At 42.3% G+C, this 25,827-nt stretch overlaps 2 protein-coding genes across 10 annotated transcripts in view; one reads left to right on the forward strand and one right to left on the reverse strand.

Moving 5' to 3' along the window:
• The window catches only part of IQCE (IQ motif containing E), a 28,178-nt gene extending 11,015 nt beyond the window's left edge, over window positions 1-17,163 (reverse strand). For 6 of the 8 annotated variants that reach the window (XM_058849543.1, XM_058849548.1, XM_058849546.1 and 3 more), the window contains exons 1-18: window positions 16,787-17,163; window positions 15,027-15,074; window positions 14,367-14,409; window positions 13,303-13,443; window positions 12,879-13,010; window positions 11,832-11,902; window positions 11,193-11,306; window positions 9,974-10,044; window positions 9,680-9,752; window positions 9,218-9,267; window positions 6,496-6,653; window positions 5,980-6,035; window positions 5,471-5,679; window positions 4,587-4,691; window positions 3,726-3,828; window positions 1,381-1,476; window positions 1,137-1,160; window positions 164-259 (exon numbers count right to left, since the gene is read on the reverse strand). In XM_058849543.1, the coding sequence (XP_058705526.1) occupies window positions 164-259; window positions 1,137-1,160; window positions 1,381-1,476; window positions 3,726-3,828; window positions 4,587-4,691; window positions 5,471-5,679; window positions 5,980-6,035; window positions 6,496-6,653; window positions 9,218-9,267; window positions 9,680-9,752; window positions 9,974-10,044; window positions 11,193-11,306; window positions 11,832-11,902; window positions 12,879-13,010; window positions 13,303-13,443; window positions 14,367-14,409; window positions 15,027-15,074; window positions 16,787-16,828 (1,632 nt within the window). In that variant the 5' untranslated portion in view covers window positions 16,829-17,163. The remainder of the gene's footprint in view (window positions 1-163; window positions 260-1,136; window positions 1,161-1,380; window positions 1,477-3,725; window positions 3,829-4,586; window positions 4,692-5,470; window positions 5,680-5,979; window positions 6,036-6,495; window positions 6,654-9,217; window positions 9,268-9,679; window positions 9,753-9,973; window positions 10,045-11,192; window positions 11,307-11,831; window positions 11,903-12,878; window positions 13,011-13,302; window positions 13,444-14,366; window positions 14,410-15,026; window positions 15,075-16,786) is intronic. The other 2 variants (XM_058849544.1, XM_058849551.1) reach the window with 2 other exon arrangements.
• Window positions 17,164-17,291: 128 nt separating this feature from the next.
• BRAT1 (BRCA1 associated ATM activator 1) lies at window positions 17,292-25,469 on the forward strand. 2 transcript variants are annotated; one of them, XM_058849541.1, is made up of 13 exons: window positions 17,292-17,561; window positions 17,874-18,028; window positions 18,756-18,903; window positions 19,772-20,156; window positions 20,247-20,366; window positions 20,825-20,916; window positions 21,156-21,274; window positions 21,774-21,960; window positions 22,086-22,159; window positions 22,742-22,844; window positions 23,126-23,224; window positions 24,211-24,389; window positions 24,576-25,469. In XM_058849541.1, the coding sequence occupies exons 1-13, from the start codon at window positions 17,384-17,386 to the stop codon at window positions 25,299-25,301; spliced, it is 2,565 nt and encodes an 854-aa protein (XP_058705524.1). In that variant the 5' UTR covers window positions 17,292-17,383; the 3' UTR covers window positions 25,302-25,469. The 2 variants fall into 2 exon arrangements, with proteins under 2 accessions (XP_058705524.1, XP_058705525.1); XM_058849542.1 differs by having other exon boundaries at window positions 18,759-18,903.
• Window positions 25,470-25,827: the final 358 nt, after the last annotated feature.

Raw genomic sequence — 25,827 nt, forward strand, 5'->3', positions numbered from 1 at the left:
AGGGAATGAGCTCAGTATCTTTCTAGAGTTACAGTGGTGTTGCCAACCACCACATTAAAACAATTACCAGGTGATTCAACAAATTAAGCCTGGAAGTGAAATCCTTTACACTGCAAGATAAACACAGGGTGATGCTGGGGTACCCATCTGCCCCCACAATTACCTTGGTGGGAGACTTTGCATCAGGCACCTCAATATCCAGCAGCACTTTCTGTCGAGATAAATGTCCTCTGAAGGCTGCCTGGAGCAGAACAACTGCCTGGCATGGAGAGAAGTGGCCATTAGCTCCTCTGAAAGATAACCCACAGACATTACACCTCCAGGGTAAGCTCTGGGGGTTAAATTCCATCTGGGAGGTGGTCAGGACTGATCCTATCACATGCAGTGAAGTTCTAGCTGTGAGCACCAGCCTGTATTTCACCAACACAGCACCATGCTCCCATTTCCACGTGTGATTCTGGCTACCCAGAGGGCTCTGAGATGCTCTGCTACAATCAGAAACCAAGCCAAGCCTGGCAGACCTTGTGGTGATTACACTGAATGCAAGACCTTCCACTCCCCTCAGGGATTTTACTGGGCTTTAATCAACAAAAAGCATTTAGAACAGCTTGTTTGTGTCACATGGTTAGAATTAGTTCTAATTTCTGAAAGCGGGATTTTTAGCATTCTGGAAGAAACAAATGTAAGATGCTACACTGTGCTATTTGAAAAAAAAAAGTTTAATTGCAACCTGTTTGCAAAACATTCATCAAGAAGCGACTTTATGTGACAAATTTGTCTGTATCTTCATAATTCTCACAAACATTTTGCCTTAGCAAAAGCTCCAAATCCTATTTCAAGTCTTTCTGAAGATTCATCATAATGAAAATTAAATCAGGATTAGAATTATCTCTTTCAGAAAAAAAATTCCTGTGTGTTGGTATCTGACTTTGTTCAGCATTTTCAGAAGCTTTCACCTTGCAGAAGGTACCAACTATGGAAAATTTGAGACCACTGACAAAATACATAAAACAAAATCAGGATGTCAGAAGAAAGATTATAGGTGGCCTGAAGAACAAATGTTGTGTTGGTTGTTTGCCCTTTGATACAAATTAAATCTGTTGTACTGTTTTGTTGGGTGTCATAAATGCACTCACCTCATCCAGAGCAATTTCTTCTTTCTGAAATGAAAAATGCCCATGTTAATGCCAACATATATACAAGTTTTAGCTAATAAAGATTTGCCAAATTTTCCCAATAATTAATAGACACAGAAAACACCTGTCCCAACCCCTGCCAAACTCAAATAACATAATCTTTCCAGATATGTGGATAGATGCTAAAACAAGAGTTAGATTCAGAGGGGGATGTCTTTGCTGTTCCCTGATAGGAGAATCTCACCTTGGTTCTGTACATCTTCCAGTATCTCTGGATAATTTTGGCTGCTTGTTCTTTCTTGTGATTTTCTTTACCTGTGACTGTGCAGAGTGGTGGAGGCTGCAAAGGAGAATCTCTAAGTTAGAACAGTAAAGACAGAGCTGTGAGGGAACAGATTACAAATGACTCAGGAAAATCAGCACCAGAGCTCATCCTGCCTGCAGGGCAGAAGGAAGTTCAAGAGGAAACTCTTAGTTCTGAACCCTGCTTGTGCCCAAACTCATCATGGAGATGACTCTTAGAGTGAAACACATCCCTGCCCCCTTGCAGCTCTCAGCAGGGCATGGGAATGGAAAAGTTTCCATTTGCACACACTCCTGTTTTTCTGTGCATTGCTAAGGCACTGCTAACCCACTGCTTTGTTGCTCAGAAATGATCAGTATGTTATCAACAGACTGAGAACAAAACTCAGGTTATCTGATTTTGTAGTTCTCCAGGAAAGACAAGTATTAATTAACCAGGGAGGTCTCTTAATGTCTCATCCTGGAAACTGTGGCCCTATAATCATCTCTTTAAGCTTACTGAGAGCTGGCCATTGTATGACACCAAGCTTGTGTAAGCTGGCATAAATCTACTCTTCTATCTTAATGAAATTAATTAGAGGAAAAAGGAAGAAACCGAGAATAAAACAAGATTTTGTTCCAGTAATTTCTTCCGAGGTGTGGTTGCATATTCCACCTCTCACCACTTGATCCTTCTGATCCCTAATTATCCCACTTTAATTGTCATACCTCACATGCCAAACAAAAGTTAACTGCAAGTTTAAAAGACTAATTTAATTTGTTGGTGTAAATTTTTTACCAGAGGAACAAGAGATTTTATAGACTCTGAAAAAACCTCTTGATTCTTTGAAAAGGATTTATTTATAACCTAAAACTGCCGAGCTCCAGGCTTAAGTTTAGCAAATGGATCATGTCATATTAAAAATGACAACCTACTATTAAAATGAGAAATTGGTAGGAACTTAGTGATAATTACAAATAATGGGAACATTTCAATAAATGGATGGTTACTGGCCAAGAATATATATAGTCTGCAGAGGGAAAAAGGAGCTGTTTGTTGGCTGTTTTTAAAGACTTCAGTTATTTGGTATTCAAAACATCCTCCAGCATCCATGAGCCTCTAACACACAGAAAAGAATCTACAGAATGGCACAGTATATCAGAAACCAGAACCCTCTTAAGCCACTAGACATTTTTATTAGTATTCTTTACTATGTGTATTTCAGGCTCTATTTATTTTTAAGTGCAAATCAAAATCTCCAGCAATAATTTCCAAGTAGTATTTAGTGAAAGGAGATTAATAAGGCCACGGTGCCTCTGAAAGCAGCTCCGTCAGTGCCCATCCATCTCTACTGGCCAATTTCCACATTTGGAAGAGGGAAATAAGATTGTAAAGATATCCAGCTCAGACATATTTCACAAAACCCCCAACTGATTACAGAACCACATTTAAGACTATCCAGGATTAACAGATGCATGAATATATTTATTAGGTATGAGAAAAACCAGAAAGAAGAATTATGTTAATGAATACCTCAACTCTAGAAAAACTTCACTTGGAAGTAAAATTCACTTATTTCATTGTATTGACATCTTCCTTAATTCTTGACTCAAATATTATGTTCCACCAACAGCAGAATTAAAACCCTCTCAATTTCCATGATGATTAGTGCTCTACATCCTGTAAATCTTTCCATGGAAAAGCACCTCACTTCCATCCTAACAGAAAAGCAAGTAAGTATTTTCTGACTGGACAGCTTTTGGGCTCTAAGTGACCACCTGGCCAGCAGGAAAAAAACACTGAAAAAGGAAAATCCCACTGAAAAGGGATTTTTATCTTTTGTCAGTCTGCCAGTGAGCACATCTACCTTTGCCTCCATTCTTTATCTAGCTGTCAATTCCTACAAAACCTCCCTTCCTCTAAAAAATCAGACTGAAATTAGGCAATGGCCTCAGACGCTGTAAGAAGACAAAAGTAACCACAAAGTTTTTATTTAAGCATTGGGAAAAGCCCCAGATACTTAAGAGTTTAAGGCTTTTGCAACACTGAACAAGAGAAAAAGCAATGCAGAGGATCACTAACAGAACAACTTCCAGAAACTCCTCAAGTTGCCGTGTTAATTGTTAATTGTTGAAATAACTTATTTCTAACAAATAGTGGGAGTTAACCATCATTATCTCTAAGACAAGATTTAATGCATCTCTGAAAAAACACAACTAGAAGCTCTTCAGACTACCAGCTCCATTTGAAATCTGTATCAGGCACAAGGAAAAATGAAGAACACAAACAAAAAAATGTGGCTGTACCGTATTAAGCTTTTCCACTGTATCTTCTGCCATTTGTCTTTTCTCTTCCTCCAGTTTTAACTCCAGTTTCCCTACTTTCTGTGTCAGGTTCCGGATTTCCTCGCTATGGTTGGAAAAGCAAAGATATTCACAGCTTACAGAAATTTTCTGTTGACTCTGCTTTGAAAACACTGAACCTATTTCATAGCACTTAGTTGCTTTGTGTTTGTTTTTTAAGGCCAAAGAGGGAAACTGCTCAGGATGATACCTGTTCTCATAGTAACAGACACATAACATCAACTCTCAATCTGTGATAGCACAGCCTTATGGTAAAACTAAGAAAGTCCCAAGGTTACTGTGATAGCCTTGATACTAATAATAATGTATTTAGATCTGCAATGGTTTTATATTTGTCAGACAAAGTCCTTTCTCACAGAACAATACTGGAATCACTTTTTGTGCCTCCCTTGCACAGGATTATCACTCACAGTTGTACAGAATACAAGGAGTAACTGGAATAACACAGAGGCAATGGTCTAGAAACACAGGCTTAAAGAGAGTACAGTGTTTTCCTAGAGAAAAAATGTCTGAGCCCAACATAAAAGCTTTTTCCATTTATCTTATAAGTTTTATTACAATTTAGATCTTATTTTTATAAGATCTATACTCCTTGGTCTTCCACTTCCTCTAAAAGCACCCTATAGAACTCTTCCCCCTAGTAACTTACTCCATCCCTCCAAACACTTCTGCTTAAAAGAATCCCCAGCATCTTGCAGTTCAGATGAACTCCTATAGAATTTGAGCTACTTCAAAAGAGAATTATACTTTAGGAGAGTTTTTTTGAGGGGTTCTGAGAGGATCTATTAATACAAAATGCTTTACCTTAAAGTTTGCTCTTCTGTACTCTTTTCTTCTATCTTATTCTGCCACTTCTGCAGCTCCAGCTCTACTTCAGCTTTAGCCTGCAGTAACTGCTTGATATCTAATCTACAAAGGTACAAGGAAATCAAAGTGATACCTAAGACATTCATACTCCCACAAAGTAGTTACTTTTTTCTTTAAACTTCTAAATCAGTTGGGTTTTCTCAAATTCATAAAGTAACTAAATGTTTCATTTTTCCTTTTAAACAAAACAAAGTGCAAGCACCCTTTGCTGAGGAGCAAAAGGCCTCCTCACATGCTCTCACTGTGCATTTTTGTTGAGAGGTGATACAGGAGGCAGTGTCACCAACACACCTCCCTGTGGGCATGTCCCTGCTCCCAGTGCTCAGATTAACCTGCCCCAAGGCCCTGACACACCAACCAGTCCAGGCAATACAAACTGCAAAATCAATCACTTCTGGGGAGAGCAGAGGCCACAGAGGGCAGAAGGCAGGTTTAAATGGAGAAAGTGGGAGATCAGGACAAACCATGTTGAAAAAAAAACCACACAAATTTTCACACCACAATATGAGCAAGAAGTGCTGCATAAACATATAACCCTTCAAAGGGTTTTGAGTGTGGTTGGCAGAAAAATAAGCCTTAAAAAATGTGCCAGAAAGAAGCAGAAATTCTCATTTCCCATCCTTTGGCTTTTTTTCTGCAATGTAATTTTATGAAGCAAGTAGGATTAGAATGAAGCTTTTCAAATAAAAACTGTAGGGATTCTCAAAATTAATTTTCTAGCTGAAAATGTGAAGTCCTTATGACATCATTTCATAACAGATCAGAAATGATGAAATAATTCACACTTTCAAAAGAACATCCCAGGTAAGAGTCACACTTACTCTTTACTGAGCAGGAGGTTCTGAAGTGCCTTCCTATCACTCTTCAGTTTCTTCACCAGCCTTTGGAGGCGACAGCATTCCTCACCATGGTCTAAAGGTTGGGATGCTGGATGATCCAGGTCCACAGAAGGTGAAGATGACACAGCAAGCACTTGTGATGCCTCACTATCAGCTGAGGACACCCTGCTGCTCTCCATGGCACACACTTTCTAAGCAGGGCAAGTTTACATGGCAAACACACACAAAAAGAGAAAAAAAGGAAAATTAAACATGAAATTACCTTATTTAGGCCATGAGAAAAGATCAGTTTTAAAACATGCATGTATATCTAACAAGTGTGATAAAAGAAAACAGGAAGAGAGGGTTCATGCTACAGGCAGCAGGTTATGTGTATGAGGCAGAATGCACAAGGCTGACATTGAAGGACAAAATGCCAAGAGCACAAGACAGTGGTTCTGCATTTTCTATTCCCACACAGGTAAGAAATCCACTTAACTATGACCACTTACTTTTTCTAGATCCGAAATCCTCCTCACCAGCCTCTGTCTGCTCCACTCACTATAATCTAAATACAATAACAAAGATTTAAACATGTAACTACATCCATGGGGAAACATTGTTCTTGCTTTTTGAAACTTCTGGCTATATCAAAAGACCATTTAAAGATTTCTGAATGCCAACTTTAAATATCTACCAATGAAAAAATGAGAACTGGCTTAAAATATCTGACTTCTAAACCAATTAGCTCCAAAATCAATATAAGCCACTCACATTCACCAGTTCTCAGCTGTTGAAAAAGTTCCCCCTACCAGTTCCAGTTTAGAATTCTCAGGGACAATAACAGAGGAAACACAGAGCTGATTGGAGAAATCAGAGACTCCTGAAATGCTCTCATTCCACCTTTGCCACTCCTGAATCACCTTTGTAATAACTCCCTTATTTCTACCTTGGTAGGGTCCCTGTCACACATCTTTCAGATGCACCCAAATCCCTTGCCCCACGTTCACTGATTTTCTAGCACGTACTTTTTCTTTTACTGGGAGGAGGGGAACTGCTCAGCACATGATCCAGATCTTCCTTCAGCCTCTGATTCTCAGCCTGCAATTCCTTGATGTTCCTGGACAACCTCAGCACAGCAGCATTCAGTGCCTTTAGTCGTTTTTGGGTGTCTCTGCCCTCTGTACTTGGAAAAGGGGTCAAAACCAGAAAGTTAACTTAAAAGCAGAGAGAAAAGAAGCAGCATTAAAAACAGTGGAGCAGCTTCACTATTTAAATCAGATGGCTGAACTGACAGCCTCAGTTTCCCCATAATAACATTTCTTGTTTCTTTTTATTTGGGGAGTTACCTGTTCTTTTCTGAAAAAGCACACAAAGATCATCTCGCTCAACACTTCCACAATTGTTTTAATTTGCGTCAAAGAAAAACGATACTTTGAAACACAGAAAATGCATTTATTACTTTTACTTCCTCCCCTACTCTGTTCCATCTATGAACAAACAAGGGCACTTGTATGAATGTTGCTTATCTTATTTTCTGTTTGTTTTGTTAACCAACCTTATAATGCTTTACTAGCACTCTGTGAAGGTCTGATTTAAAAAACACTTCAGCCAACTGTGAGACTCCTCAAAAAAGAAAAAAAAAAAGCACAGAAAGCCAACCTGCAGGTTCTGCATGGCTTTGGTTCACTCACAAATATTGAGACTGGGGGGCAGAGAGAGAGGGGTAGACAGAGATGGAATAACTCTCAAAGAAATCCAACACCCAAGTGTATTTTCAGGTAACTGGGAATAGTGCTCTACCGTAAAAGAAGCTATCCTTGTGTCTATAAACCCCAGAGAGATTTGAAACAGATTTGAAGAATACAACTAATATAGAAATGAAAGGCATCAGAAATGGGAAAGCCTGTTATGTGTTAAAATGACTTTAAATATACTACAGGGATTTTTAGCTTTTTTTCTAATAAAGTGAGGGAAAAAATCTGAGCTTCTAGATGTGCAAAGTTGTAATGTTTGTTCACAAAACAGATTTTTAGCGAGACAAAATATTTTTTTTATTGCTATGAGAAAACTCTTAAAAACTGACTTCTGGAAATAAAGGCCTGAAGTAACTGATGGACTCAGTTTTGCACAAATGCCAGTGACAGTCACAGAAGAGTTTGTGAAGGAATCTTATATCCCAACCACTGGAATAATTACAATGTAAAAGGGGAGGCGGCCTACAGTTAGGATATCAGAGTGAAAGGCTGAATTTTTAGCTGACCTCCGTTTTAGAAATTAAAAGGAAATAAAGAAAAAGCAAACAAATAAGGCTGTCCAGATGTCATGGATGACTATTCACACAGCTGTCCCAGGCAGCAGAGGGAAAAAAAAGAGTAAAAACCAAAACACAACACACCATCAAAATGGGGTAGTGACAGGAATGATAGAAATCATAACAATTCCACTCAGTGACATTATTTTAGGCCCATCTAAATCTAAATTAAAAAATCTATTTCAGTCCATTTTGAGGGCTTGAAAAATTAGTTTCCAGCTACAACTGGATACTACAGCTTCACATATAAATAACCATACTTCACTATTAACACTGAAAAAGAGAAGCCAAATGCCATTCACTTCAGCCAGAACTAATGGAGACAAGGATCATGAAAGAAATACTCTCAAACAACTCTTTCAATATGCCAGAGTCCTGACCTTCAACATGATTTATTATTTCAGTGCTCAGCCTCTCCAGCAGAGACTGACAGTCACATAATGGAGAGAAACTGCCCTGACCACCACTTTTTGAAGCTATGAATAAATGAGGACAAGGAAGAGACCTGATGACTCGTTTTTACCTGTAAATAAATTAGGTGTGATGGTTTAGAGCCTTGAGAGGCTGGTCACTGCAGCCCTGAGCCAAAATATTTATTTTTTTAAAAGAAGTGACAAAACAAATTGCAGTTTTCAATCTGCGAGCGACAGTGAATTAGGGAACACAAGCAGTATAAATAATGACCTTAAAGAGTTTCTATTGATCTAAATAATTACACTCAAGACAGTTGTCTGTACTTAACACTAGGAGGTTATATTTTGAAGTGGTGTGGTAACAAATTTTACTGTCCTACAAGACACTCTTACCCTTCTCTCAGCTTAAATAAAACTCACTTGCAGTGATGCTTTTGATTTGCTCTCTTAGTGGGGCTTTATCTTCTGCCTTTTTGCTTTGACTTTTTTGCCTCTGTAAACTGTTCACCTTCACCACCATGCCCACACTTGCACACCAGTGACAAGCACTCCTACAAGCTTCTCTGACACAATTTACTAGTCTGTGTCTCTGTACCAAAGACAAATAATGTTTACTCCAAGAACATTTTCTTTGCAGCACACACTCTAGAGCAAGCTGCAGAACTGACTCAAGTGTGAAATGCCAAACATCCAGGGAGTTTGTTTCAATTACCAGTGATGCCAGAATAGGTGTGATTATGAGGGAAGATGTAACAGAGATAAATTTTCAGCGCTATCATGTACTTTTTAAATAGCTCTGGTATTTTTCCACATGCACAAAATGATCTATCTACAAGCAAAAAAATGTGACTAAGACACATTTTAAGGTGGTGAAGCCAACCAAAGCAGTACCAAAAGGCAAATCCAGCAATTTAAATGACAAAAACTCTTCCCATGCAGTAGTTTTCCATCAGTTAAAGTAGGACACAAGTGATGTATCAAACACATGCATGCAAACATTTGCATCAGAAGAATTAAACATACTTTTTCCTCATAGTCTCAGACTTGGCCAGGAGGAGTTGGAGGCGATGAACCTGTGAAATACAGATTCCATTAAGGAGCATTAGCAATGACAGCTTCCACAGCAACACATTTCTTCAATAGGCAAAAATCAGAACAAGACTCTTTGGGTAGTGGCAGAGCTAATGATGCCATCACTGACAATCAGGCTACTGTTAAATTTGCTTCCATCTCAACAGTATATTTATGGATGTACAGTGGGTTCTTTATTTGCCCTTTTTCATTAACACATTCAACTTACTGAAGAATTGAAGATTTTTTCAGGATGTTCAGCTGGAGCTATGAGAATAACTATGAAAACCTGCTACCAATGACAGGTGTTTTTAAGTTATAAGAAACTTATCTTAAACATTCCATTTAGGCTTTGACTCAACAACTGACCAGTTTCCTGTTCTGCATGCACACTGAAGGACCTGCCAGACATACCTCTTCATAGTAGGTTTCCATGGCTAACCTCACTTCTTCCAAATTATTGGTCTTCACATCTGCCTGGAATTCACTGAAAATAGAATGACATAAAAATAATCTGGTCAGATCAGCGAAGACACTGCAACCTGGTGGTTCATAATTTTTTGGTTCATAATTGCCAATACATTCTTAGGAGTTTATTAAAATGTCTTAAGGAATAGAACACAAATGAAAAATAACATGGATTTCTAATTCTCTTTATTAGCTCATCCAGTACAAGCCTCTACCCCCCCTGCTCCCTCAAAGTCATACTTAATAGTGTTGTCTTTCTCCTTGCACTGCTCTTCGAGCTTGACAATCTTCTGCTTTAATCCAGTAACCACCTACAGAAAGAACAAAGAGCTCGTGAGTCCTTGAATAATCTGTCTCTTCACAGGTCTATTCCTGTCTGTCCTGTCTTTATAAATTGTACCTAATCAGATATATTTATTTCTACATATTTCAGTACTTAGTAAATCATACACATCTGCTACCCTGTGAAAAAGGGAACACTGATAAAATCAGATGCCTGATTTCATAATGAGCTTAAGAATATGGATACGCAACCATAAAATAAAACCAGCATTGCTCATTACCTGGCCAATGTCAAAGCAGCAAATGATAGGGAGAATACCCTCTAAACAGACTCAAGACAATGACAAAGAAAGCTCCCCAAAATAAAGTTAATTCTAGATCTTTGTTACTGACTCCTTATCTGCTAACAGACAAAGGTTATGTGATTCCCTAATTGATTAATCTTTCTGACCTTATTTTATTTTTTTAGCAATGTTTCACCTTAGTAAGAGGAAAAAGGACAAATGAAAGCAGGAAGTGATGAAGACACTCTTACCCATCCATTATCAATCTTCTTCTCAGACAAAGCTCATGCCAGCTCAGAGCCCAGCAAAGTAACACAGAAAAAGCAAGTGACAAACTCTGCTGCTTTATTCTACTGCTGGATCTTTCCACAGGATTTTCCAACCTGCTCAACTCCACAGTCCAACAGCTGAAATTCTGAACTCCCTATGCCCATAGCTTTGTATTAGCACGTTTCTCCCAAGATGTAGGTCACACAGTGACAGCCACAAGAAATTCAGTAAGATTCAAGTCTGACTATAACCTCAAACACTTCTTGTCAGGGCCTGACAAGGCTGCTCTTCTGCCTCCTGGTCGGGTCTCAGGACTGCATGAACCTATCACCCTGCAAGGGGTTAACCCCCTTCTACTCTCAGGCAAAATACTCAGAAAGTGGCCCCTAATGAGACAGCATTTTTATTTTACCTTCAGAAATTAAAGGTATTTGTGCTAAAAGAGCTTATCTGCACTGCATGGCATCAACTTCCTTTGAACTGAGCTGGCCTGCTGATCTGAGATAACAGACCAGATATCCCTTCACAACACCTCTCATATTGCAGCCCATCACTCCTACGAGTTACCACATTACAAACTCCTACTCTTTTGCCCTACTTTTATCCCCTCAAGAAATACCCACCCTGGAAGGATCCAGCAGTTGTTCAATCTGTTTATCCTTTCTATTGTTCTCCTCTTCCAGTCGACGGAGCTTCGTTTTCATTCGGTCTCCCTCATTCTTCTGAGCTTGTATTGTCTAGGAGAGGGGAGAAGAATCTTAAGCACATTTCAGAAATAGGAAAATGCAGAGTTTTCACATGCCAACACATTTTGATGTCAACACAAATCCAATTATGGAAAAAGAGGAAAAACCAACAAAAGACAAAACCATCACACTGGACCAGGGCAGCCACCAGGACAGGACAGCTTAGAGAGGAGAGAGAGGGAAGACAAAAGGAAAAGGTCTAACAGAAAGGCAAATTACACAAATGATCAACCACAGCCAAGGTATTTGTCTATAGGTAATCCCAGAACTCAACAAGCCCAGTCCTCACCCTTCATACACTGCACTAACCTCTACAGAAAACCCACCCAAACCATATCACCACAGTGAAATTGTATTAGACAGACACAAGCTTTAGTTTAGCCCTACATTACAAATGCAAAAAATGTGGTAGATGTCTCAAGTTGTAGAAACCAAAGTACTCTGGATCATTAAGGCCAGGATATGTACAGGATGGAGCAATGCCATGACTTGTTCTGTAAGTCAGAGAAACTGTACCTTTTTCAGTTCTATAATTTCATCATACATATCTTCTTTCTCTTTGTAGTCAGGAGTTCCAGGAATATAGCCTACAGAAAGGGGTATGTAAAATAAGTAGATCCAAAAGAGGTATTTTTAACCAACCAGAAACCTTGCAGTTAAAAAGAAATATCTAGATCAGCACCAAAGTGGAAACTAGGTTTTTTTTTCTTTCCTCGAAGAAGAAAAATCAGCAAGGAAATTAATTTTAGAAACGGAGGTGAAATGGAAGCGTTACTGTATGAAACTTATGCCAGATTTTGCAGCCATTTTTTTCCTAATTACTTCTCTTCTCTGGTGTTATATTAAAATATCCATCTCAAGAATAATACAAACTTCACAGAAGACTGCAGTCTTCTCATCCCAATAAATCCATAATTTACAAAAGGTTTCTAAAAGATGTCTAGAATACATTTTTTTATTTATGCTTAACATGCACAAATATATCACCTTGTGAAGTTGCCAGAAACTGTGTATCACCAGTAAAAGTATAGGTGCCATTTTAAATGGAAGTGGAATTTTTAAGTTTACAGTTCTCCTTTTAGAAAAGTAGAATAAAACTTTGAATGTTTGCTCTTCTCATAAAACTCATTTGATTTTAATGTCACAACCACATGATAAAACACTTTCTAGAGAAGAAGTAAAAGGAGTCAATTACATAGAATTTCATGCAAGCAGATGGTTTCTATCAATGGCTCCTAAACTATGTTTTGAAGTCACAATAAATTGTCTACAGCTGTCCCATTGAACCATATTATATTTGCAATGTTTTCAGCTGCAAATGCATGGCAATTTGCAAAAGTTCTGAAAGCTAATGGTGATTCATTGCTCAAAAAAATTGGAAATCCCTGCCTTAACCAATTTAGGAATCTCAAAAAGTATCTCATGGATCATATTTTGACACATACATTTTAGCAAACTAAAATGGCTCTTGCTTTACTGAAGCTAAGATCTTAAGCAGCGTGTGTTTTCAGAGGGGGAAAAAAGATCATTCACTTTTATCTACCACACCATTACAGAGTTTACCATTACTGGAAGAACGAGAATGTTTTGGCTTCTTCATTCCTAGAGCTTCCTTCAAATATTCTGGAGTGCTACTGGAAATGTTAACTCGCATATGCCCTGTGTCAACATCTGATTTCAGAGCACGGCTCATTCCTGCCAAGAGAAATGGAACAAAAATACAAAAATCAGGGGTAATTTTGAATTAAATTTGTGGAGTTATTCTGAGCAAATGCAACATGGAAAGCTCCAGATGCTGCTAATTATTCCCTCTATAAATGCCAATGCTCAAGATCAGATAATTCCAACCACCCAAATAAATTACAGTGAAATTAATTCCTATGTAGCCTTTAATCAAATACAAATCTATTTTTAATAGTTTATATGTTAAGCTATCCACAACAATGAATTTCATCCATAAATGCAAACAACATTTCTATACTAATACCTTGTTTCAGAGATCCAAGCCACATCTGCCTTGGGTTTTTAACAGCTGCATTCTCAAAACAAGCACTGCCCGTTCCCTGCAGAGATCGCCAAGCTGCAGCTTTTTTAGGATACAGTTGTGTGCTTGAGCTGTAGGGAGACTCTATAGCAAAAGAAAATATCTCACTGTTGCCTTCAAAAGCTCAAGATCACTAAAATTCTTGTCTTGTTCTTCAAAGTTTCCAGACTCAATCCTATTACTTGTAAAAATAGAATTTAACAGTATATTCCATACTGGCTTATATGGAGGAATGGGACAGTCACATAAAAAAATCCTCCAAAACTCAAAAAACTCCACTAGAAAGAAAAAAAAAAAATTCCAAAAAATGAAGAGGCTTAGAAAAAGGCAGAGTGACAGCAGTATAACTCAACACATGCGGAAATATTTACGTGTACAGTTTGGATAGGCATCCCTATAATACCTGCACATCCAAATGTTGTTATTAATGACACTTGGAGATAAAGCCTTCTTTGAAACATTCACTAGAAGCCTATGAAGGAATGTAAATGGAAGAGTATAGCAAAAAACATAAACCCCAGAAAAAAGGGACAAACAATATTAAAGCTGCAGATCTAATAATAAAAATAACAACATTGTACTGTGAAAAAAAAAACAACCTATCACAACAAATAAAACAGAGAATGACTAAATCTACACAGATATCTATGACTGGATGTTAGAGAGCTCCACTAATTCCAGTCTCTCTACACAACAAGTATCAGCATTTCTCAAAAAAGATAAGAACAAAAAATTCAAAATGGTTGCCATCAGAAGGCATAACATGAGAAAAAAGTAGTCTACGCTGGAGAGTCAAGAATTCAACCAATCCATAAACGTCAATATTTTAGTCTAAGTTGGCTTTCACAGGTTACAGAACAGACCTCAAATAGATGTGCTCTGCACACAGCAGTGAATGATTCTGAAGAGAATAACAAGATGTTTTCTCAAGCAAAGCTCCCAGTTCCTGTATCCCACAAACGTATCTGGTTTTGCAACTGCAGAATAAAAAGTTTTGGAACACTTACTTGGTGACTTTGGAGGCTTGTGAAAAATCTTTTTCTTTAACTTCTGAAAGAGAAATTGTTTTTTTTATGTATTGAAAATACGCAACTCTTAAGATTTCATCATATAATCTCAAAACTGCCTTCAATCTCCATTTTCTATGAAGATCTTTTGTTCTAATAAGACAAAACCTTTTCTATAGAAAAGAAAAACAGTAGCATCAAGCATATATAGATTTGGACACAGTAATGGTCACCAGAATTAAGGTTGTGCCAACTGAAGTCTGATTATACAGATAAATTATCAATTCTTGCTCAGAACATAAGACCTTTCCCATCAATATTAAATGTGAGTGGCAGCAAATTCAAGATGATCCCAGAGCAGAGGTTGATCTGTAGAACCCTTTAGCTAAAGGAGTTATTCAATTCCATTAAAACTCTCAAAAAAGGATTACTTAAGCCCACAGAGCTTGATAGAACAGCAAAATAAAGCTAAACATCATTTACAGCCCCAGTGCTGAGAATCTGGAAGCCAGAATTACATCAGAAATCAGAGGTTTGTGATTCAAGCCCATTGCAGCACCACTCTTCACTCTCCTCTCTGAGGGGTGCTTGGTGAGCAGGAAGCACCACACAGATGCAGCAGGCATGCAGATGCTTTCTGGAGCATTAATCAAAACTCACCATTGCTGTGTCTGACTCGCAGGATATCACAGACAGGCTGTCATCTCCCTGGGCAACACAGACAGGATATTTGCTATTGACCAACCGCTTGTAATACACATCCAGAAAACTTCTACACTTCAGCAAAGTTGGAGCACAATAAATTCAAACAGCAAGCACTGTGACCAAAGCCTCTGTTTCTCTTCCATTGCATTGCTAAAATGTAAACTGCTCAAGATAAAAATGAGCCATTTTCCAGAAACACTAAAGTCACTGAAAGATGGTGGGGCTCTTGCTGCAAAAGCCAGCATCAGTTGCTCTAGTACAAATAGTTTTGGGATATTGTGAAAGTCACTTCAGAAATGAACCATCATAGAATGCTTTGGGTTGGAAGGGACCTTAAAGATCATCCAGTTCAATTTCTGTGCTATGAGCAGGGACACTTTGCACTTGAGTCACAGAGATTTGGCACTGCAGTGCACAGCATTACACCAGCTGAACCTTCAGCTGGCTTTGCATGAATTTCTCCACCATCTAAGCTGCAACTCACTCAGCTCTTCCTCACTCACCTGTCCTACCCCTGCTATGCTATGGGAAAGCTCAGTTCCCATACTGAAATGAAGAAGTGCCCAGGCCCAGGGAAAAAACCTCAAATACAAGGAAAACAAGTTTCCCTCCCTCTCAAATGCAGGCACATCCACAGCTGAAGGAAAATTTCCAGTTAGCTTTCAAATTATGTGGATGCTGCCCTCACAAAAAGACCTTTCCCACTTACTGCTGACCCTGTGGCACTCAGCACCAATCTTTGGACACAAAGAGACTGATCTGTACCTGCAAGAGGCAAAGGATGAAGTATTTTTGGAAACCCTGGCTGGCAGAACAGGAGCAAGGATTGACAACAGAGCAGGCTGAAGAGCCTGCCGTGCTGGCTGAGAGCGAGCAGGGATGTGTCCTCACACACCAGGCCATACAGTTTTTCATTTCCTGAGGCAATGCTCCTTGCAGCACACTGATTAATTTTGTTATTTTAAGGCGCCTCATTCTGAAATATCTCTCTCCCTAACTGCAGCTATCATATTTGGAATCAGAGAATGTGGAGGGTGCTCAGACTTGATAAATGGTAGCAAGAGAACATTCACCAAGATACAAATGTGCAATAACAGCCCCACCACTATTGCTTGGTAACCTTCACAGCCCCTTTGCTCCTACAAAACAGCCCCAACCTGAGCCACCTACAGCACACAACAACAGAACGTGGGGGCTCCCAAAGGGCTCAAAACCTCCATCTGGCTGCTGACAGGGTGGGAAACAAACACCAACACAGAATCACAGAATTATTAGGTTGGAAAAGATCATCGAGTCCAACCTATGGACCAATATCACCTTAGCAACCAGACCAGGGCACTGAGTGCCATATCCAGGCTTCCTTTAAGCACCTCCAGGGACGGCAAATCCACCACCTCCCCGGGCAGCCCATTCCAATATCTAATCATCCTCTCTGTGAAGAAATTCCTCCTAACGTCCAACCTAAACCTTCCTTAGCGCAGCTTGAGAGTTCGTCACTTGTGTGCCGTGCTGCGGGGCAGTGAGGGAGACACAGGCAGAGCGCGGAGTCCCGCGGGCTGCAGACGGCAGAAGCCATCCCGCTCCCCACCCGAGCCACCGTCTCCGTGGCTCCGCAGTTTTGCTCCGACCTCCCGGGAGCGTTTCCTGAGCCGAGCCCGGGCCGAAACAGGCCTACACCCGGGGCCTTCTCCTCCTCCCCGCCGCTCACTCCTTACCAGCTCCCCCTCCGCGGCCGCCTCGCCGGCCCCCCGGGCCATGGTGGGAGAGTGGCGGGAAGGCCTCACGGGGCGGCGGGGCCGCGGGGGCCCCCTCGGGCCGTGGCTGCCGGCTCAGGGCTGGGGGCGGCCATGGCTCCCAGCGGCACTTCCGGGTCGCGGTAACCATGGCAATCGTCGCGCGGTGCCGGCGCCCCCCAGCGGCCCGAGGTAGTGGCGCATGCGCAGAGCCGGCAGTGCCGAGGGTGGCGCTAGGCCTGGCCGCGGAGCGCGGCTGACACCAAGCGGCCCCGCAGCGAGCGAAACCCCAGCGGGCGGCGGAGCGGCCCCTGCGAGGGCTCCGCTCCACTGCCAGGCCGGGAGCTTCTCCCCGAGAGCGCTCGGACAAGCCCGGGCAGGGCGCAACCCCACCCCGTGCACCACGGGCGCCGTCCCGCGCCCGCCGCCTGTCCCGGGAGCGCCCGGGTCACGCCCCTTGACCGGGCTGTGACCACGCCCCTGCTGGCACAGGCCACGCCCCCTTTGCGACACTCGCCGTGCGGCCGCGCCGGCCCGGGGTCGGTGCCGGTGTCGGTGCCGGGCCCGGTGTCCCCGGCCATGTGCGACCCTCAGTCCCGCTTCGTGGCCCGGGCCCGCCGCCGCTTCGCCATGACCCGCGAGTGCGCCGTGCTGCTCCCCGGTGTCTGCGCCGCCCTGGCCGACCCGCGGCAGCCCGGCCTCGACGACACCTGCCTGGAGAAGCTGCTGGACTGGTTCCGCAGCCTGACGTGGTTCGGTGAGTGCCGGGGGTTGGTCCGAGGGGAGCGGAGGTCCATCACGGAATCCCGGAATAGTTCGGGTCGGAAGGGACCTCTGGAGATCATCCAGCATCCTGCCAGTGCAGGGTCCCCTAGACGGGAACAGGTCCAGGTGGGATTTGCGTGTGTCCACAACTATCCGAGGTGCTGTGACACCTGAAAATGCTGTGGGTGAACCCGAATTCATCAGTTCTAACAGCTGGCAAGGCTTCCCTCAGCTGAGGGAACCACTTTAATGCGACAGGGCAGTCCTGGCAGTGACCTGCTGTTTTCTGGTCTCTCCCGGGCAGATGCGACTGTGGAGCTGGTGCAGGATAACCCGTGTCTGACAGAGCTCATCAGCTCCGTGCTGGCCCTGGCAGATCCCAGCCCCGGCATCCTGGCCTTCACCCTGCAGCTGGCCGGGATCCTCGCCTCTTCCGAGAGCCGCTTCCAGCACCTGCAGGTGAGTCGGCCAGCCAGGTACCTGCTGCTCTGTGTGTGCCTCCTCCGGTATGGATGACCCCTGGAAGTGTGCATATTCTGCTTAATAAATTTATGGCTGGCATGGAACAACTCAGCAGAAGTGTTATGACAGCAGGGGCCTACAGTCAGCGTTCCTGTTCAGTTCCCACGTACAGCTGCTTCTCGCAGCTGTCTCACCGCAGCAGGACTCTGAATGCTGATGTGTGGTGCTTCCCATTTTTAGTTCAAAAGAATGTATGGGGTAACACTACTTCACAGCAGTCACTACACAGTTCTGTGTCCCAGGACACATCCTGTAGATTTAAACTGCACTAACAAATGCCATTTTCCCTCCATAGAAGGATGACAGGAAATTTTTGATTCCCTGCAAAAATGAGGGAGCTTTTTAAAGCCTTGCTTTCTGCAACAGGATACATGTTAGTACAAAACCCAAAAGGTTTCCTTTAGGGAAGAGATGTGTACAGGTGTATAAAGCAGTCTGGTGGAACTGATACACATAAGTTGTCCCGTAGCACATGAAAACAAAGCAGTTTTGGTTTTGAGCACTCTAGTTTGTCCATATGTTGCGTTTAAGCAGGAGATTCTGCAAATTGCCCATTTTAATGAAACTTCTAGCAAGAGGAGGTTTCACTACAGTATTGATACTCTTGACTTGGACAGAGCAGCCCTTTTGCTCAGTGTTTTCTCTGTGTTCTGCCCTGCCTCAGCAGGAGAAGCTGCTGGGGAGGCTCTTTGGCCGGGAGGGGCCGCGGGGCGGCGCGGCGTGGGAGGACGCGTCGGTGCGCAGCGCCTGGCTGAAGGGTGTGCACAGCATGCTGCACCACCAGCCTGCCCTGCACTTCCTCTGCTCCACAGGTGAGTGCTGCTGGGGCTGCCATCCCCCCACATCTGCTGTGTCCCTGCCATTCCAGGCTGTTGTTCGCATGTCAAATGAGCAAGATGGGAGTATTTGTTTATTTAAGATTAAAATAAGCCATTTGTCAGAACACCAAAGTCGTTGGAAGATGTTGGTTAAATTAGCTGAACATTAAGTTAACCTTTGTTAAGTTAGTTATGCGTTTGGTTTTTTTCTCCAAACACTGAAGGTGGTGCTCTTTTAAGAGAGGAAAGAATCTTACAAAATTACCCTTATAAAACTAAGAGCTATCTGTATTCCTGTTTGTAACTGCTACTGAAGGGCACATTTCAGCATGATTTTAGTGCAGAAAAACTAAGCAGAGGCTCATTTATGTCTTTGTGCTTGCACACGTTTGCAATCCGGTTGTTGTTATGGAAGTATGTAAATTGTGCTGTTAACACCAACTTTAGATCCCATGTACAGAGGGGCCTAAAAGACTGTACTGGTATTAAAGAGCAGCACAAACTGCTGTCCATGTGATGGGAAAGTGGTACTGATGCTGCTGTTCAGGTTTTTCCTAGTGGTTATGGCCAGAGATGGTACAGGCTCTGTCCATAAATACACACTGAGTGTGTTGTCAACTCTCTTAATGTTACTGATGTTATATTGAAGTCTGATCCTGAGTTATTAAACCCCTGAGGATCTGAAAACAATTTTATCTTCTTCTTCCATTTGCTTGTTCCTAAGGACTGGCTGACTTTGAGTAGAGATTACAAAATAAAGTGTAAGGAAATCCCACCATCACCATTTAACACTGTGTGGTACCTGAATTAGAGTCATAAATGGTTGGTTGTTCCTCCAGTGACTTGTTTTGTTTTCCCACAGGAGGCATGGATGTGATCTTCACTCTGCAAGGGGATCCCAGCCTGTTTGTGGCTTCAGCTGCCAGCCAGCTCCTGGTGCACATGTTCACCTTCTCTCTGGAGTCTGAAACATCGAAAGCTCTCAGTACAAAGGACTGTGAGTGGCCAGTGTGTGCCCAGATGATTGTCAAGCACATAGAAGAATCACTTCAGTCCAGCTCTGCCTCTCACATTGAGCGGTCCCTGAAACTGTTGAGCAGTTTGTTTGGCAGTTGTTTTGGCAGTTGTTATGCTTCATGGACTGAAGTCCTTTGGTCAGACATAGCAAAGCAAATAGAATCCTTTCTGCTGGAGGAGACTGTTCAAGCACAGCCTGTGCTGGCAGAACTTTTGCTTAATGTGGCACGGTAAAGATCTTCTGGCACCTTGGAGCCTGTGCTGACATAGATCTCTTTGCCACCATGGAATAGGTTACACTTACACTTCTGTCTTCTCAGGTCCCCTGTGTTTTGTGGCACTGAAGGCAGCTTTTGGGCATTAGTAACTTCTGCTCTGGAACACTTAACCCCAGTACAAGCAGGTCCTCTGGCAGTGGGACTTTTGAAGCTCTGCAAATGGTAGGACTTACTGCAATGAAATTTCTGCACTATGCAGGTGTTTCTGCTCCGTGATTCCCCTTTAGATAGTGAAAAAGCAGCAGGAAATCATCAGATGAATACAGCACATACAGATACTGATTTACAGGCTAAGTAACGCTCATATTCTAAGATAGAAGGACACTCTTTTGTTGACAAGATATGCCTCTCTCCCAGCCTCCTTACACAGGATCTCGCTCTCTATTTACTTAACTTGATAAAGCTGCTTCTAAATTCCAGAGCAATTTATCCCCTGCTTTCAGTTAGCAAGGGGACCTTAGAAAAAGGTTCCCTTCTGCTATCTGAAGGTCCCCTACTGTTACTGTTGCTCTGTCATTGCTGGCTTGTTTAAAAGCCTGAATGAAAAGCATTGTCCTGCTCAGCATTTGGGAAGGAATTGAAATGTACTTGTGTTGGTAACTGCTGTTTCCTCCTTGAAGCCCACAAGATGTCAGAATTCAGGCACTGACTGTTCTGCTTCAGCCAATGGACTGTATTTTGAGAGCAGCTTCCCAGCCTCTGGAATGTGCAGGTACAGTTGTGACAGAAAAGTTAGAGGCCAGTGTTCTTGCCAGTATTTTAAATGCCTGGTGCAGACCAAACTGGAGGAAAAATAGTAGGAGGAGTCAATGACAGTAGCAGTGTTTGTGGTAAATCCTACTGCCAATTGCATTTGAAGGGATATTCATACTACATTGCCTGAATATCTTGGTATTCACAGCCTTTTCTATTCATTGATGACTTGAGCTTTTCCCTTCTTTGGTCCTCTAGGTTTGCTGGATGAGTCTGTCAGTGATCCTGTCACTGTTGAAAGTCTTCTGTCCTCCAAAACATCTTGTGCTGGTCTCCTGTGTCAGACGCTGGCTCACCTGGAGAAGCTGCTGTCTCTGGTAACATTCAGAGAGAGAAAAAAACAGCCTGGGAATCAAACTGGTCCTTGAAAGACAGCGTTAAGATGGTTGCAAACTTTTGCAGTAGAGCATAACAATGTGGAGAGGAGTTGGCAGTGAGGGTTTCCATAGTTAAAGGAAATTTAGCACAGCAGGCTCTAAATAGGAAAACAGAGGGATACTGAGACTGTTAAAGAGGGACTGGGCTTAAGTTTTAAATTTGTCTTGATGAGCTTTGTTAGCATACCTTACTTGTATTGCAGTTATTGATCCTGAGAAGAAACATAAATTGAACTGCTTTCCCAAGCAGTGGGAAGAGTCTCCTTCTATCTGTGCAATAGTTCTTGGAAGAGAGGAAGATAATTTATTTGCAGCTATTGACACTGTGGTACTTGAAGAACTCACTAGAATTTACAATTTTTGCTGCCTTCTGACTTAAAACTGCTCTGTACTTGAGACTGTTGCTGGAAACTCTTTTCTTTTCTTTCTCACCCATTAGAAACATTTAAGAGTGGATTTACCCTGTGTGTCTTTGCTGCGCTCTCTCATGACAATATTGCAATTCTGCAATGGCTTCCTGAGCCCAACTTCTCCTCTGGGAAGCAAAATAAGCCGGAATTTGATCAATTGCTTCAGAGTGCAGAAGTCAGCTCTTGATGTCCTTGCAGCACTCTCAGAGAAAAAAGGTGAGTTAATCTTTGCTTTCTTATCCAAAACAGTTGTACAATTTGGTGCCTTTCTGTATTTCAGCAGGGATTTGGCTGCTCCATCTCTCAGTATCGGTCCTTTGGGTTTGTTTTCTCTGTTTCAGACTGTGACACACTCATAGGAAGTCTGTTTGATGTCCTTCTGGCATATCTGCAGAGTCCAAACACCAGCCCTACTGTGAGTATAGAACTAGGGAGAGATCCAGGTCTATTAGCTTGCCCCAGTGGGGTATAATTCTGAGAAAGGGTTTGACTACACTTTTTTCTTAGCACACTTCGTGTTAGAATATGTAGAACACTTTTCCTGGGTGGCTTGCAGAAAACAGCTAAAATTGTAATGAGTGAGTAACTGACCAGTACATTGAGACTTCCTGAGAAGAATGGAGCCATCATGTCTAAGAGTAGCACTGACATGCCCAACTTGACATGGTCATGAAGTATTGAATTCTTTTTATGCGGGGGATTTGGTTTTTTTGCTTTGATTTGTTTGAGTGACTCTGATGGCAGCTGAAAATCCAAAGCTGGAGGTACTAGAACTTCATAATACTGAACTGAACACAGGGATTTTCTAGGTGTTTGTTAGAAATTATATTTAAGCACCATTTATTTGTGGCTGGCTTCATAGTAAGGAGGCATATGCATTTGTTTACTCAGAGAATTCCTCTGTAAGTTTGAGGCTAAAATGAATTTTACCTTTAAAGGCATAAAGGCAACACTGCCTCCCCCTGTAGTAAAGTCAATCTGCTTTACATTGCTTCAGGTTCTAAAGAAAACCTTTCAAGCTACATCCAAGTGGTTGGTGCACTTGCAAGAACTGTCCTGCTCCAACAGTCAGAGGCAACAAACTGAGAAGATTTTGGAAGGTAATGAAGCTGTTCCAGCTGGGACAAACAGCAGCTAGTGGCACACATGAAATCTGCTCCTGCCTGCCTTTCCTGCTCAAAGCACTGGATTCACTTGTTCACAGCTATGTTGAATTAAAGTTTAGCTGCCCAAAGAGTGCTTTGCAGAACTCTGGGAGAAGCACACAGCAGCAGCAAAAGGGATTGTATCAAATGAAATGATGCAGAGGTTGTACACTGAGTGCTTCAGTAAGGCTTGTTCTATTTCTTGTCTGTTCAGGTTTGTCACTTGCCTTTTACAGATGTGTTTGTGGTGCTCCAGAAACGTTTGTGCAGTCCATGCTGGGAAGTAAGAGATTCTTCCCTGGAATTCCTCACTGCCATGGTTAAGTGCTTGAGAGGTAGGTGCAAAGATTTACCAGTACAGATTTGAGGAGTATTTCTTTTTATGCTTTGAAAGTCAGTCAGGCTGGTGAAGCATCTTTTGACCTGTAACTGGAGGGCTGAGAAAAGAAAGAAGTGTCAAAATTTTTACTCTGATCATGATAAAAATCTGACAAAAATGTTAATAAACTTACCCTGCTTTTTCTGTTGAACTCAGATTGCTGTGCCTGCCTTAATGGCAGTTTTGGTGAGTTAAACTGAGGGGTGTTGAGACATGTCTGTCAAGGCAGGTGACAGTGCTTAATGGCAGATAATACTTTCTGGTTCTTAGTTTGCTCTGCACTCGAGTCTGGTTTCTTTCAGCAGGCTGGGGGCTGGGCTTTAGGAGGCTAAAAGCCTAGACCTGCTTTATATGCTTGGGAATAATTACTGATTTTCTACTTTACTGATAGCTCAGGCATGGCAGCAGGTAGCACTGAGGCAATGCTAATTTTCTTAAGGTAGCTCTGCGATGTTGGAAGGGAGGGGAATGTTGTCAACTGCTGTTGTCCCCAGGTCACAAGGGAAGTATCCAGCACGCTCAGCTGCATTAGCACTTTACCTGCAGCCCCTCTCAGTGCTGCAGTTACTTTTGTTTTCTCTGTCATATGCTTGACAACAGGAAAGGAAGAATATTTTTTCCTCCTTTAAGCAAAGGCATGAATTTGATGAGGCTGGAACCATGTCCCCACTTGCCCACAGAAAGTTCTTTCTTGCTGCTAAAACAACTCTAAGTGACATTTTCCAAGTTCCAGTGTCTGTCAAGGCTTGACTAAAAGCTGCTGGGAGAGGGGGAGCCTGACACAGAGATGTGCCTGGTCCCTGCAGCAGCTCCTCTCCCTGGCAGCTGTCCCTGCAGGCAGTGGCCATCCTTGTATGAGGCAAAGGACTCTTTGCACTGGAAACAGCTTCATGCTCAGAGGAAATAAAGTCCCACTTCTCTGGATTGCTGTCTTGTTCACAGACCAGAAGGAGTTCAGGCAGTGTCTCCTGTCCTCAGAGGTGCTGAGGCTCACAGAAAACCTGCTGGAGGACCCGGAGAGCTACGTGCGAGCGAGCGCCGTGACTGCGGTGGGACACCTGGCCCTTGTTACTTGCTTTGCTCCAGAGTCACCTGCCATAGGCAATCAATATAACAAAGAGGTAGGAAAAGCTTTTCTGCATGAGCAGAATTACCCATCAGTTTACTGCTGTACTATTTATAACTTTATTCACAAGTTACCTGTTCATGCAGGCAGATTGCACAACCAGTAATGACAAGATTTTTCACCTCTGCTGTTCTTCTTTCTGTGTTCCTCCCCTCACTGTGCTTTGTCTTTTTGCATCCAGGGCATTGTAGCAAAGCTTCAGGAAATCTTGTCAACAGACTCAGAGGGTTTTCCTCGAAGGGCTGTGATCAGCATGTTCACCAAGTGGCTGAGAGAAGGCTGCACAGGTCAGCTGGAAGATACAGAGCAGTTTGTCTCTAGAGTCATCCAGACTGTGGAGCATGACCTAGACTGGGAAGTCAGACTTGGTGGTTTGGAGCTGGTTGAAGTTTTCTGTAGTCAGACCATTTGCCAGCTTTCCCAGTGTCCCTATGCTCCTGTCTCCTCTGCAGTCACAAGTTCCACCCCGCAGAACGAGCTGCTGCAGGTGTTTTGTCGAGCAAAGCTGTTTGGGTTTTTGTTTGGATCTTTGTGTGACTGTGACAAACCCGTGGGGCAGAGAGCCTGTGATGTGCTGGTTGGCTTGAGAGGTCATTTCTACCCCATGAGTACTTTGGAGAATCCACAAGAAATTGAAGATTCACCTGCAGGACGTGGCATTGCCTGGTTACAGAGGACACTAAGACAGGGTTCTCTGGCTCAGAACTTCCCCACAGATGGTGGTGATGGAGTGGATTTCCAAGATCCAGAGAGCATGATGTTAGCTCTGGGTGCAATAGACTTACTGGAGCTGCATGATGAGCTGAATAAAAGTAGTGACCATGTGGAGGAAAGCCCTCAGTCCCTCTTACAGGACATCCTTGCTGCTGTAAGGACCATAGAGGATAATGAAGTTGACTGTTACTGAACAGGTTTTGCTCTGAGGGAGCAGTGCTTAAGCAGTTTTCTTCTGGAGGAGAAGGATGGTTTTGTTAGCTGTTAAATGGGTTAGAAAACCTTTGCTTTAATACTGGTGATTTTTTTTTTTTGTTAAAAAGTGTCATTTCCAATAAACTGTTGTTTCTTTTTCAAAGTAAAAAACATTGAGAATGGCATTTGTTGGTTTTTTAAAAGTTTTTTAAGAAAGCACCAGACCATGCCTACATAAGGAAACATTTAAAAAAAAACAAAAGAGTGACTGAAAACAAGCTGTTGCAGGCTCCTTTTAGAGCCAGAGTAGCTAAAACTGATGGAGACTGGTTTTAAGGGACACTTGTTTTGACCTTTCTCTATTTATTCTAAAAACAGAGCTCTCAGCTTCCCTTGTGCATTTTGAGGTCTAGAGCAGAAGGTGGCATTTAAGGAGTCAAAAGCTGATCATCCTTAGCATTACAAATTTTCTCCTATAGATCACAGACTTGTTTGATCTCAGCAGTGACACCAACATGCTGACT

This window comes from Poecile atricapillus, chromosome 14, assembly GCF_030490865.1.
Source record: "Poecile atricapillus isolate bPoeAtr1 chromosome 14, bPoeAtr1.hap1, whole genome shotgun sequence".
Taxonomy (NCBI): domain Eukaryota; kingdom Metazoa; phylum Chordata; class Aves; order Passeriformes; family Paridae; genus Poecile; species Poecile atricapillus.